Source organism: Ascaphus truei, chromosome 2, assembly GCF_040206685.1.
Source record: "Ascaphus truei isolate aAscTru1 chromosome 2, aAscTru1.hap1, whole genome shotgun sequence".
Taxonomy (NCBI): Eukaryota; Metazoa; Chordata; class Amphibia; order Anura; family Ascaphidae; genus Ascaphus; species Ascaphus truei.
The window spans coordinates 106,554,587-106,567,611 of record NC_134484.1 but is presented as its reverse complement, the minus strand read 5'-3'; the positions used below and the strand labels follow the sequence as shown (position 1 = coordinate 106,567,611).

The 13,025-nt window shown below is 40.0% G+C and overlaps 1 protein-coding gene across 7 annotated transcripts in view; it reads right to left on the bottom strand.

Moving 5' to 3' along the window:
* Positions 1 to 360: 360 nt before the first annotated feature.
* ASPH (aspartate beta-hydroxylase) overlaps positions 361 to 13,025 on the bottom strand; it is a 232,228-nt gene continuing 219,563 nt past the window's right edge. For all 7 annotated transcript variants that reach the window (XM_075584049.1, XM_075584047.1, XM_075584043.1 and 4 more), the window contains one exon: positions 361 to 3,132. In XM_075584049.1, coding sequence (XP_075440164.1) covers positions 2,982 to 3,132 — 151 coding nt within the window. In that variant the 3' untranslated portion in view covers positions 361 to 2,981. The remainder of the gene's footprint in view (positions 3,133 to 13,025) is intronic.

Here is a 13,025-nt window from a genome sequence, read left to right as displayed (position 1 = left end):
AAAATATATAAAATAAAAAACTCATTGGAGAAAATGAGTCTGTTCCCTGACAAGATCACCGTTTTAGGCCACTTTTGCATAAGCAGTTAAGTGGTCTTCTTGTTTGGAGGGGAAGGCATATCGAACAGGTATATAGTTAGAACATAGGGAGACAGTAGGAGAACCAGTACTTACTGCACATTGATTGATAAAGCATCTATTTGGGATTAGTATACACATGTAGTTATTATTTGCAGCTATTAAAACGTGAGTTTTCAGTCATGTTAAAGTTGGGAAGAGAAGGAACTTGCCAGAGAGTGACAGTACAAGAGGCAAGTTTGCAAAAGTAAATGTAAAAATGTATTAATACTGGGGAGTATAGAACATCTAATTTGTCTTTATTCACCATCAATTGTGTCAGTACGTATTTTACAAACAGAACAGAGAAAACAACATTCAATAAAGTGAGAATATCTGTCTACAAAGCAAGACATTTACAGTATTAAGACCCAGTACAAAAACTATTTCCAATCAAAAAAAAAAAAAATCACGATATATAATACATTTACTAAATAACAAATCCAGCACAGCTTTATTTTGAGATCTGGAAATTGTTGTGTTCATATTTTAACTTGTTAGTGCTAGATTACATTTAGGAGTATGAATGTATCCAACTTAGCAATACCAAGATTTTGTTCTAATGCTCAATACATTTATTATTTGACGGTTTTCACTTTTTCTATTTTGAGCCTACACGTTGCTAAAGAAAAAAATTAATCCCTTTCCACACGCATTAATAATGTATCACATTGGTCAACGGAAAAGAAAAATAATGAAATGTTGATGTATTTCTGCAACACACTTTAAAGGCTCAGCCTTAAACTGACGAGCAAAGCCACACTCCTATCAGAAATAAGATACAAATAAATCTACAAGGAGATCGTAAAAAGCATACACTTTCTAAAGCAAATGAGGCAAAACCGAAGATAAATCGAGTATAATGACCTTTAGCAAGCCATCCGATGCTCAAGTGATTATTAATGTGTGTTATAGGATCGCAAAGACAAGAAATACTAAAAGCCAATTTACTTCCCACACTGGTTCCAGTCTCTTAGATATCACATAGAGTTTAAAATGCAGATATAAAGATCAGGCACTATTACAAGTAAACTTTCATTGATGACAGTAATACAGTTTAATGAGTAACCCCCATTGCCTGACATCCATAAAGTAGCAGATACTGTAGGTGCTCTTCTGGTATTATATGGCAAGTGTTGCCTTTTTAGGTTTTGCCCATTAAACGTTTAACCTACAATACTGCATAAATAGCTTTAGCCTGCCACAATACATGTTATTTTGTAAAAAAAAAATTTTTTAGCAAAGCTTGAGCTATGGAAGTACAAAGTTAAGAACCCATCCAAGGACATAAACATACAGTATGGTTTATACTAGGGTTGCAAGAGGTCTGGGGATTTCCTATGAACATGATATGAATTAACCGTAGAGAACTTGGCAGATCCTGACCATGCCTCAATGAGAGTCATGCATGCATTGCTTTATGGCTTGTGGCAGAATTCCAGACTTTCCAGTCCAATCTCATATGTAATCAACATTAATAAAGAAAAATATATTTGACATTATCAGCCCCTTAAAGATTTGTGACTAACCCAAACAGAATCCTGCTTTGGAACAAAAGGAACACATACTATAATATGACATATTTCACTATATATTATCTTTAAAAAAATGTCCTTGGTAGACTTTTGAATGTTAATGTAATATTAATAATCAAACACATCCCTAAACACTGTCACACAGATCACTTCTACTACAGTTTATGACAAGGTGCATATGCTCACTCATGCTTGCATATGCTGTGGGGAAAAAACATTTCCATAAGGATTAATTAGCAGCTGCAGTCTGCAGTACTGTGGGTACCCCAGCTACACTATTCATGTCATTATGAAGCACATTGAAACAGCTATTGTGTTAAAGGCACATTCACTCTTAATTCTAGTCACATGTAACGTCTGCTAGTAAAATTCTTCCACCTGTAATTTCCAGAAGAAATAATCAGGTACAATAAAAGCGTATATTGGAAAATTCTATAGGCTGCTCAAAAGATTCAATCCCTATAAGCGTCCCTGCAAATCCACACCCACAAAAGCTATTTTAGCAATCTCATTTGTTCTTTTAGTTCAGTGACTCAAAACAAAAATGATCTTCAGATTCTTTGGGGATTGACAGGAAAGAGGAGATGCCTTGCTCAGTGTTATGGGAATTGTTAGTGTATTGCTTGCAGGCACCTTCTCACATATAAAATACAATGTGATGATAACAAAAGTTATTTCCATGGGCAAAAGCGGAGTACAACAGTAACTTGTGTTTTTCTCAAGTTGGACCCAAGAGTAAAAGCGCATTTAAGATAAAGTAGTTAAGCTACAGTGTACAATCATATATTCATAGTAACACATATACTAACTGTTGTAGTATACATGGCAAACCCTGATGTGTGTATTTTCTCCCAAGCAACTAAAAGGCGTTTGTTTATAAGAATACACAAAATGAAATGACTTTCTGCATATATCTTATTACTATGTCCATCTTGAGATTTAACCTGTATGGTACAAGTTGCTTAGTAAATTCAGACTGTAGTTTCCTATATCAGTATAACTAAAGAAGGAAAAGTTCATTCATATCTTTCTGGTGAATAGTAGTGGTTTGTACAGTATTTGTTTTTTACATAAAAAATAGATTTTCAGGAACATTACATGAATTCCTTCACTTAAGCTACATTCTATCCTAACTGCATGTATAAATCAATGCCATCTGGTATCAAAACAGTATTCATATAAAAGACTGACGGGAATTGGCACCTCGGCACTGCATACATTCAGTGCTGTAACATGGGAAAGAGAAAATGTGAAGGCTTTTCTGGACATCTGAATTCCTTCATGTGTTTGGACCCTGTGAGTTCCCAGTGTCCAGACAGAACTTCTCTTTTAAATGGCAGGAAGAGTCTTCCGTTGGTGTGGTGTGAGCTCCGGGTGCCAGGCATCCACAATGAATATTAGCCGGTAAGAATCTGCATCCTGCCACACTTCATGCTCAAAGGAATCATCGAATATCAACACTTTGCCTTCTTCCCAGGTCCTACAAAAAGAGTGTCTGGTTAGCATAACAGAGTGGAGATTTATCAGACAGAGATACCAGTATGCATTGTTTAATCACAAATATTCACGTAGCTATGATTATGAATGTGCAGAGAAACGAAAAGTGATATGGGCATCCCATGATAACCCAGAATGCATCACAAGACTCTTAAATATGATAACAATGTTGGCAGGAAATATGGTAACATGTCACAATTTGCCATGCTATAATAATCCCAAACCTATACACTTAATCCAACTGTGTTCAATACATGCAACCATGTACAAATCTGAGAAATGCAACCATGCCAAAAATATGGCTAGATTGACTAAAGTCCGATAAATAAAATTAAAATAATTGTAGGTATTTAACGCTAATTTTATTTATCTAATCACTAAAGCCATATGACCAAATGGTAAAGCAGTGAAAAGGGGCTTTTTAAATATAGTTATATGTCAGAGATATTTTTAACGCAGCATGTGTAAATGAGTATTTAACACCACATTACTTCTTTACATGCTATTTACCTAACTTTAATACCTGACAATATCGCCCTGCAGCCAATAAATATCGCCAATTTTTCTTACCTACCCCAGGCTGGCATTACACCTATACTGCCAATGTATATAATGGCAACTATATACATACACGTAGGCAAGCGCTCCTCAAATTAAAACTAAGCAGCCAATGTGGACCTGAACTACAGCAATCAAAGTTCCTACGACTTGGTGCCCCAGCCATTGCCAAACCGCTTGCCTCCCTAATAAACTCTATCCTATCTGCAGGCCATATCCCTAAGATCTGGAAAACTGCCAAAGTTGTCCCAATCTTCAAAAGTGGGGACAAAAGCACTGTCTCAAACTACAGGCCAATCTCTCTTCTCCCAATACTATCCGGTATACTATCTGTATAAGACTGAATCTGGCCTTGTTGAATTGATATAGAAGTATGTTCCTGATGTTGAAACCCTCTGTATAAGACTGAATCTGGCCTTGTTGAATTGATATAGAAGTTAGTATGTTTGAATGTAAAAAGTTTTTTTTTTTTTCCTCTTAACTCTGTGCTGTTAATTGACCAAATGGAAAAAGCTGACTGATTGGGGAGGGGGAGGGTCATGTGACTGTTATTTGTGTATAATACTAACACCTTTGCTGCATTGGGCAGGAACTGCATTAGGCAGTGAGGCATTTAAAGTGAGGTTTTTAAGTGATACAGTTAGACTACAGTTTGACTACAGGTGACTGGGGACTGGATCTTCTGCACACACTTTTACTCAAGACATCAATCGGTAAGCTATTCAGATCACACTATGATCCCATGCTTGTTAGCCTGCATAGTTTACCCCCCCCCACCCCTTTACAACTTCTTTCACTGCAGCCTCTCCCAAAACTGACTGCACAATACACTTAAACCTTGAATTGACCCTAGCATTGCAATTGCAGCAAAACACTTGAAAAGGTACAGGCCCACCCCTGCTGTTTAGTCTGCACACACTCACTCTGCTCACAGCAGCTCCTTGCAGCACTGCCTACCTCTGGCATCATGAACCTGCTATGTCTTCTAACTTTTTTCTTTCTCCTGGCATCATGGAGATGTTACTCCCTCTATCCACTACAAACTCCTCCATCCTGGCCCACACCCAACATCACCATACACCCTGGACTACTCAAAAGCCTTGCACTATCTACTGAAAGTTGGTGGAGAACTCTAAAAACCAGCACACCAACCACCGCACACTCAAATGGAAAACACCACAAATTTACAACTTGCAAACAACTACCCAAATTCCTACTCATACTATTACTCTCTCTAGCAGGTGATGTTGAAACTAACCCAGGTCCTCCCATTTCAGCTCTGTCCCATGCCCCTGAGAATTCCACCTTTAAATTCCAAAAAGGTCTATCTGTCGCCCATATAAACATCCGGAGCCTGCTGCCCAAACTGGATGAACTAAGGGCATGGTGCCTTATGCATAAACCCAAAGCCATCGTTCTTACAGAAACATGGCTATCCTCTAAAACCCCAGATGCAAATATCGCCATTCAGGGATACTCCATTTTTAGGAGAGATAGGTCAAAGAGAGGAGGAGGGGTGTTATTTTATATTGCAGACACCTTACAATTTACACTGTTACATTGCCCACCAAGTCCACCCTCTTTTGAAACTCTAGTTGGCAAAATCTGCCTCCCCTTTTCTAAGCCCATCTTGCTTGCTGGCATCTACCGCCCCCCTAAAGCCCCTCTACAATCCTTGACTGATATCACCCAATTTCTTGCCTCCATTTCCTCTCTGAATGAGAAGAGTGAGCTGCTAGTTCTAGGGGATTTCAACTTCAATTGGCTTGACCCTAAAAACCACAAAATCCAGATACAACTCAAGTCACTTAACCTATCGCAACTCATTTCCCAACCCACACGAATAAACCTGAAGTCGCATAACCATTCCTTGCTAGACTGGATTCTCTCCTCAAACCCCAGCAGAATCCAATCCTCTGGCATCCTTCCTGATATTTTCAGTGACCATGCAATAGTGTACTGTGTAAGGAAAATTAAACCGCCCCATTCAAGCCCTAAAGTTCTCCTCACTAGAACATTTAAAAACTTTAACCCACAACAGTTTCTGGATGACCTTACCAACTGCCCATGGCACAGAATCGATTTAATTCCCAACCCTGATTCTGCGCTCGACTATTTCCAATCCGAGTTCTTAAAACTCTGCGATACCCATGCTCCACTACGCAAAATAAGGGTACGGGGGGCCCACCTTCCATGGGTTACACCTGACCTTATAGCACTCTACCAGTTCAGGGATGCCTTGTGGAAAAGCTACAAAGTAACTGGCACTACCAAGGATCTCAATCACTACAGATGCCTGCGGAACGTGTGCACAAGGCAAACAAGGTATGCAAAAGCACAATATTACTCTGACAATCTCCACCAAAATACATCAAACCCAGCTAACTTCTGGAAGGTTATCAACAATATATTCCAGCCTCCTAACCATCAACAACCAAGTAATATCACTAAGGGGGATATTACTCTGACAAACCCCACTGACATTGCAAATGCATTCAATGATTACTTTGTGGGGTGTGCCACTAACTTATTAGCGAAACACAGCACAAACCCCAAACATGAATCTCATATTGGGAGTATCCCTACAGTCCCACCCCCTCCCAACACTGCCCACAATTTTCAATTTAGCCCAGTATCTGAAGAGGAGATTACACAAGCGCTCCTCAAACTAAAACTAAGCAGCCAATGTGGACCCGACTTACTACAATCTAGGTTCCTACGACTTGGTGCCCCAGCCATTGCCAAACCAATTGCGTCCATAGTCAACTCTATCCTGTCTGCAGGCCATATCCCTAAGACCTGGAAAACTGCCAGAGTTGTCCCAATCTTCAAAAGTGGGGACAAAAACACTGTCTCAAACTACAGGCCAATCTCACTTCTCCCAATTCTATCCAAAGTTATGGAAAAATGTGTCCACTCCCAATTAAGCGATTTCTACACCAAGACAAATTTCCCTAGCCAATTCCAGTCTGGGTTTCGTCCCAAACACTCCACCGTAACTACCCTGCTAAAAGTTTGCAATGAAATCCAGTGTGGAATGGAACGGGGACAACTCACTGGTGCAGTATTCCTAGATTTTGCAAAGGCTTTTGACACAGTTGATCATGTTATCCTGCTTAACAAACTCCAGAGCTCTGGAATAGGGAAACATGCTTTAAACTGGTTTCAGTCCTACCTATCAGGAAGATCCCAACATGTGTCCATCTCAGGCTCTAACTCCAACCCCCTGGATATCACCTGTGGTGTACCGCAAGGCTCTGTTCTGGGGCCCCTACTCTTCTCAGTGTTCATTAATGATCTTCCCACAGCTTGTAAGGAAGCCTCAATACACATGTATGCAGATGACACAATCCTGTATGCACACAGCCATAGCCTCTCTGACCTTCAACACATACTTCAGTCTGACTTTTTGAGACTCGAAAACTGGATTTCCCAAAACAAACTGTTTTTAAACACTGACAAGACTGTAACAATGGTATTTGGGACCAAGACTAAATTTGTAAAGCTTCCAGTGACTGAGCTCCTGATTAGAACCAACGCTACCACCACCCTAACACCTGTCACTAGTTTTAAATACCTGGGCTTATGGTTTGACTCCCACTTAACATTCGGGATGCACATTGATACCCTGACAACCAAGACCTATGCCAAACTAGGGGTACTTTACAGGAACAAATCCTCCCTAAGTCTCCTGGTCAGAAAGCGTATTGCACAGCAGATGCTAATGCCAATTATTGACTATGGAGACATAGTATATGGCTCGGCTCCTCAAACCCACCTTAGCAAACTTGACACCCTCTACAATTCAATTTGTCGTTTTGTTCTCCAATGCAACTACAACACACATCACTGCGAAATGCTCAAAGAACTAGATTGGTCATCACTAGAGTCTAGGCGCAAAGTTCACCTTTCCTGTCTCACCCTCAAATACTTTCTGGGCAAGCTACCCAGCTACCTGAACAAGCTCCTCACCCCTACCACATGCAGTACCTATCACCTGAGATCAGACTCCAAAAGACTATTCATGGTCCCAAGACTCAACAAAGTATCCGGACGTTCCTCCTTCTCCTTCCGTGCACCCCAAAACTGGAACAACCTACCAGAGACTCTCATATCCACCACCAGCTTAAGTTCTTTCAAATCTAAGGCTGTCTCACACTTTAATCTGGTCTGTAACTGTTTCATACGCTCATAATATATATTTTCTTTAACTGTGCATGCAATGTCTTGTATATAATGTATACCTTGTTCATTTATGTAACTGTATTTGTAACCATGTATTATTTTGTTTTACTCTGTGCCCAGGACATACTTGAAAACGAGAGGTAACTCTCAATGTATTACTTCCTGGTAAAATATTTTATAAATAAATAAATAAATAAATAATCCAAAGTCATGGAAAAAAAATATGTTCACTCCCAATTAAGCGATTACAATACCAAGACAAATTTCCCTAGCCAATTCCAATCTGGCTCTCACCCCAAACAGTAACTACTCTCCTAAAAGTTTGCAATGAGATTCGGTGTGAAATGGAACTGGGACAACTTACTGGTGCAATATTCCTAGATTTTGCAAAGGCTTTTGATACTGTTGATCATGTTATCTTGCTAAACAAACTCCAGTGCTCTGGAGTAGGGAAGCATTCTTTAAACTGGTTTCATTCCTACCTATCAGGTAGATTCCAACATGTGTCTATCTCGGGTTCTAGCTCTAACCCTTTGGATATCACCTGTGGTGTCCAGCAAGGCTCTGTTCTGGGGCCCCTACTCTTCTCAGTGTTCTTCAATGATCTTCCTACAGCTTGTAAGGGAGCTTCAATACACATGTATGCAGATGACACGTACTTCAATCTTACGTTTTGAGACTTGAACATTGGATTTCCAAAAATAAACTGTTTTCAAACACTGGCAATACTGTAACAATGGTATTTGGGACCAAGGCTAAATTTCTAACGCTTCCAATGAATGAGCTCCAGATCAGAACCAACTCTAATACAATCCTAGCCCGTTACTAGTTTTAAATATTTGGGCATATGGTTTGACTCCCATTTAACATTTGGGTTGCACATTGATACCAAACTAGGTGTACTTTATAGGAACAAATCCTCCCTAATTCTGCTGGTTAGAAAGCGCATCGCACAGCATATACTAATGCCAATTATAGACTATGGGGACATAGCCCGAAACTCACCCTAGCAAACTTGATACCCTCTACAATTTAATATGACGCTTTGTCCTCCAATTCAGCTACAAACACACATCACTGCGAAATAATTTTTTATAAAATAATCCTACTACATAAACTTATGGTAGAAAAGTATGATATCTCCCATCCATCCACAATTGCAATGTTAGAGCTGATTAACACTGATTTCTAGGAGTTATCACTTTTTGGTATCATTATATAACGCTGAGTTAACAACATTTTCGTGTATCCATATGATTTGATTATCACAATCCATTTCTGGATAAATAACTCTTAGTAATACACTGGTAATTCTAAAAAATATTGCCACAATTCCATTTTTTAATAATAATAATAATAATAATAATAATAATGCCAAAATGCAATGAAGCTATTGTACATACTGTAGATTTTCAATCTAGGCGATAGTCTACCACACCTTAACCTGCTATCTTCAAAATGCAGTTATGTATAGGCAATTACAAACAGATATTGGCAAGACAGAACTGATCACAGTAATCTGGTTCATAAAAAATCCTCTTTTACCCCACGATACTGACGATTAGCATTGTCAGAGAGATTTCTGTGACTCTTTTCAAATTAGTTTCTATGAAACATGATATATTCTTGTACGTGTAAGAAAAGAAGCAATAATAGAGTAATTTAATTATGTTGTTAGAACTCTACTTACAGTGCAATATTTTAAATATAGGTCTCTCAACATTGAATGCTATAGCATAAAACAAAGCTCAAACCTTGAAAAAAAATGCTGCCACATAACTTTAGTAATCAATGGAGGCTGCCATACAACATTTCAGTTGAGAATATCTCCTACATATTTTATTACAGCATCACACAACACAGCAGGGGGCACCTGTTATAGTTTGTGATTCTGCCATAAAATATGTAGTAGATATTCTCCTACTTGAGTATGGCTTCCTTTGGAACATTTCTTTATTATCGATATAACTGACATACTGTATGTTGGCGGCAGTCTGCTGAAAGTCACTACTATATATATATAGTATAGTCACTACTATATACAGTGGCGGCCGCCTTTATTCTCCTGCGGCCACCACCGCAATGTGCGGGCAGACGCGGCTGGTTTTTTTTTTTTTCTGACGCGTTCCGCGCGTCACTGGGGCGCCGGTCATGCGTGCCAGGGTGCGTGCCAGGGTTCCGCCGATATCCCCGAAGATGGATGGAGGCTGAAGGGGTAGGCGGGGTAAGGGGGTTTGCGTGCATCAGGAGAATCAGCGTTGTGCAGAGGCGGAGCAGCCAGGGGGTCGCGAGGGGAGGGGAAGGGGGAGGGGAAGGGGGAGGGGAAGGGGGAGGGGAAGATGCGGCTGGCGCGTGGCCAAGTTCGGCACCAGCCGAAAAAAGCCACGGGTAACCACGGGTAAATGTTAGAATAAAGCTGGCCGCAGCAGTACTATAGTATATATATATAGTAGTGACTTCCAGCAGACTATATAGTTTATATATATAATATATGACGCAAGAATGGTAATATGATATATATATATGATATATATATATATATATATATATATATATATTGATATATATATATATATATATATATATATATATATATATATATATATATATATCATATTACCATTCTTGCGGCAGGTAAAGAGAGGCAGCACTCACATCCAGAAGTGTAAAAGATAGTTGTATTCAAGGCATATACAAACAGACGCCCAATCCGACTTTTCGGTCCCGGAACGGGACCTTTCTCAAGGGGGGTGCAACAACAAAATGACAGACAAGGGTGTTGCACTACTATCTATGTAGTCCCTATTCGTACATAGGGATAGAATTACATTGTACATTTGTATGTGTAAGAGACAGGTGTGTGTGCATTCATGTACAGTAGCGCAGTATTTATAGACATGGGACTTAGCACTCATGGGAAGAGAGTTCTCTTGTGTAGTGGCTCATGAAACTGCGGTCTCTGTTTAGGCCGCCGGTCAATGTCCCGAACAGTTTCATAAATTTGTATTCATGCAACCGTCTCTCTTTCGGTGTTCTGAGATTACCTTTGAGTATGGCCACCTTCAGATCATTCATTTTATGGCCAGAGTCAGAGAAATGTTTGCTGATAGGCCTGTCTCTTGTTCTGCGTGCGATGCTGTGGCGATGCAGGTTCATTCTCTTGTTTAGCCCCTGCCCCTTTTCACCTAAATAGTAGCAGCCCTCTGGCATTTCCTGCACATGATGAGCTACAAGACTTGCTGGAGGAACAGATGAACATCCTTTAATTTTGCTGCACCTTGACAAAGGTCCCATTCGTGGACCGAAACGTTGGTTTTGTGTTTATTTTTTCAATACACTTGTTTGTTCAATTCTGGAGTGCTGCCTGCTGATTTCGTTTCCAAACGTATCGTATTGCTTATTCTTCATTATAGGATCTGCACCCACACCAGTGACTATTATTACGGAGTGCTTTTTGTTATAAAGCGCCCACAGTTTATACAGAGCTTTGTGGGTGGAGTGGGAGTGTATACCAATGGTGTGGGTAGGTGTAGAAATGTAAGAGGGTGTTGCATTACTATTAATGTGTGTAGATACTATGTGGTCTCTATTGGTATATACTGTGGGGATAGAATTACATTCTACATGTGTATGTGTAGGAAACAGCTGTGTGTGCATTCATATAGCACAGTATGTATAGACATGGCCTTTAGCACTCAAGGGTAGAGAGTTATCTTGTGCACAGTATATATATATATTTCTTCAAACAAAGGACGTTGTGTGCATACCTATTAGTTACAATATAATTACATCACTTCATGCATACTTAATATGCAAGGCCATTAAAAATGTATGTTTACAGTTTATAGTTTTAAAATAAAGCAAAGTATGGTCAAATATCAAAAGTGGCACATAACCACGAAGGTAGGAATAACTGTTAATATACTAATTTATCACATTTTAGATTTATTTTTTTCTATCACACTTAAGGTAAAATATTTCTCAATGCATAAATTGATGTGGACATCCCTATTATTACAAGATAAGATTTCATGATAACGGTCTTTTCTCAGCATGATGTCTTAAGTTCAAAGCTTTCTATTATAATATTTATACTCTATAGACTACTAATCTTTCAGCTCAAGAGAGATACTGTACCACCTGAGTCTCCAGTAACTGGCAGAACATTTGTTATTTTGAACTCTTGTTTCCTTTCTATAGATCATGGTTCTCCAATAGTGAGCAACAGAATCACTGAACTGTATTATTACAAATTTGCCTTAAACTGGTTTATTATTTATTAGTAACAAGCTGCTATACCCGGCGTTGCCCGGGATGTGCTGCTCATGCGGTGTCCCTCCCTCTTGTCCCCTGTCCCCGTGGCTGGCTGTCCGGGCGGCAGGCGGTGCGGGGGGGGTGTTCCTTCCCCAGCACTCATTTCTCCCCCCCCCCGGTCCCTGGCGCTCCTTTCACACCCCCCCCCCCCCTTGGTCCCCGGTGCTCATTTCACCCCCCCTCCCCCCGGCGCTCATTTCCCCCCTCCCCCCGCCCCTCCCGAGCCCCGGACTCTTGCTCGGAGCAGTGAGGAGGCCCGCGGGGTGAGGAGGAGAAGCACCGAGTGAGGAGGAGAATACATTCCCTGTGTGTTCCCTGTTTGTGATGTCACCGCAAACCCCGCTCCATAGCCAATGGGAGAGCGCGACAGCGAGAGGTGTGGCCGGCCGCCAACCAATCAGAAAACGCACAAACCCAAAGACAAACATCGTTTGAGTTTTATATATATAGATGAAATGATGAACAGTAAACATTAGCATAGTGGTCCCCGTTGTAAAAATGTACCACTCACGTGATAACTTTCATACAATAATTGTGCTTGGCATCATTATACCTTTTTTCTACATCCATTTTTGGAAAACGTTTCAAAGAAAGACAGAATGTAATCGTGGCATGATGACTACCATTCGATTTGTGAAAAGAAGGCATTGCTGAAATAACTAATCCTATTCTCAGTGAAGTTATTATTGAGTTCCTAATCCTCTACAAAGCACAGAGGGAGATGGCTAAGAAAGAGAGGAGCTAGTAATAATCTGGAAAATGTTAATGTATTCCTCTTTAATAATAGAAATAGAGACCACCAATGTCTCACAAAACATG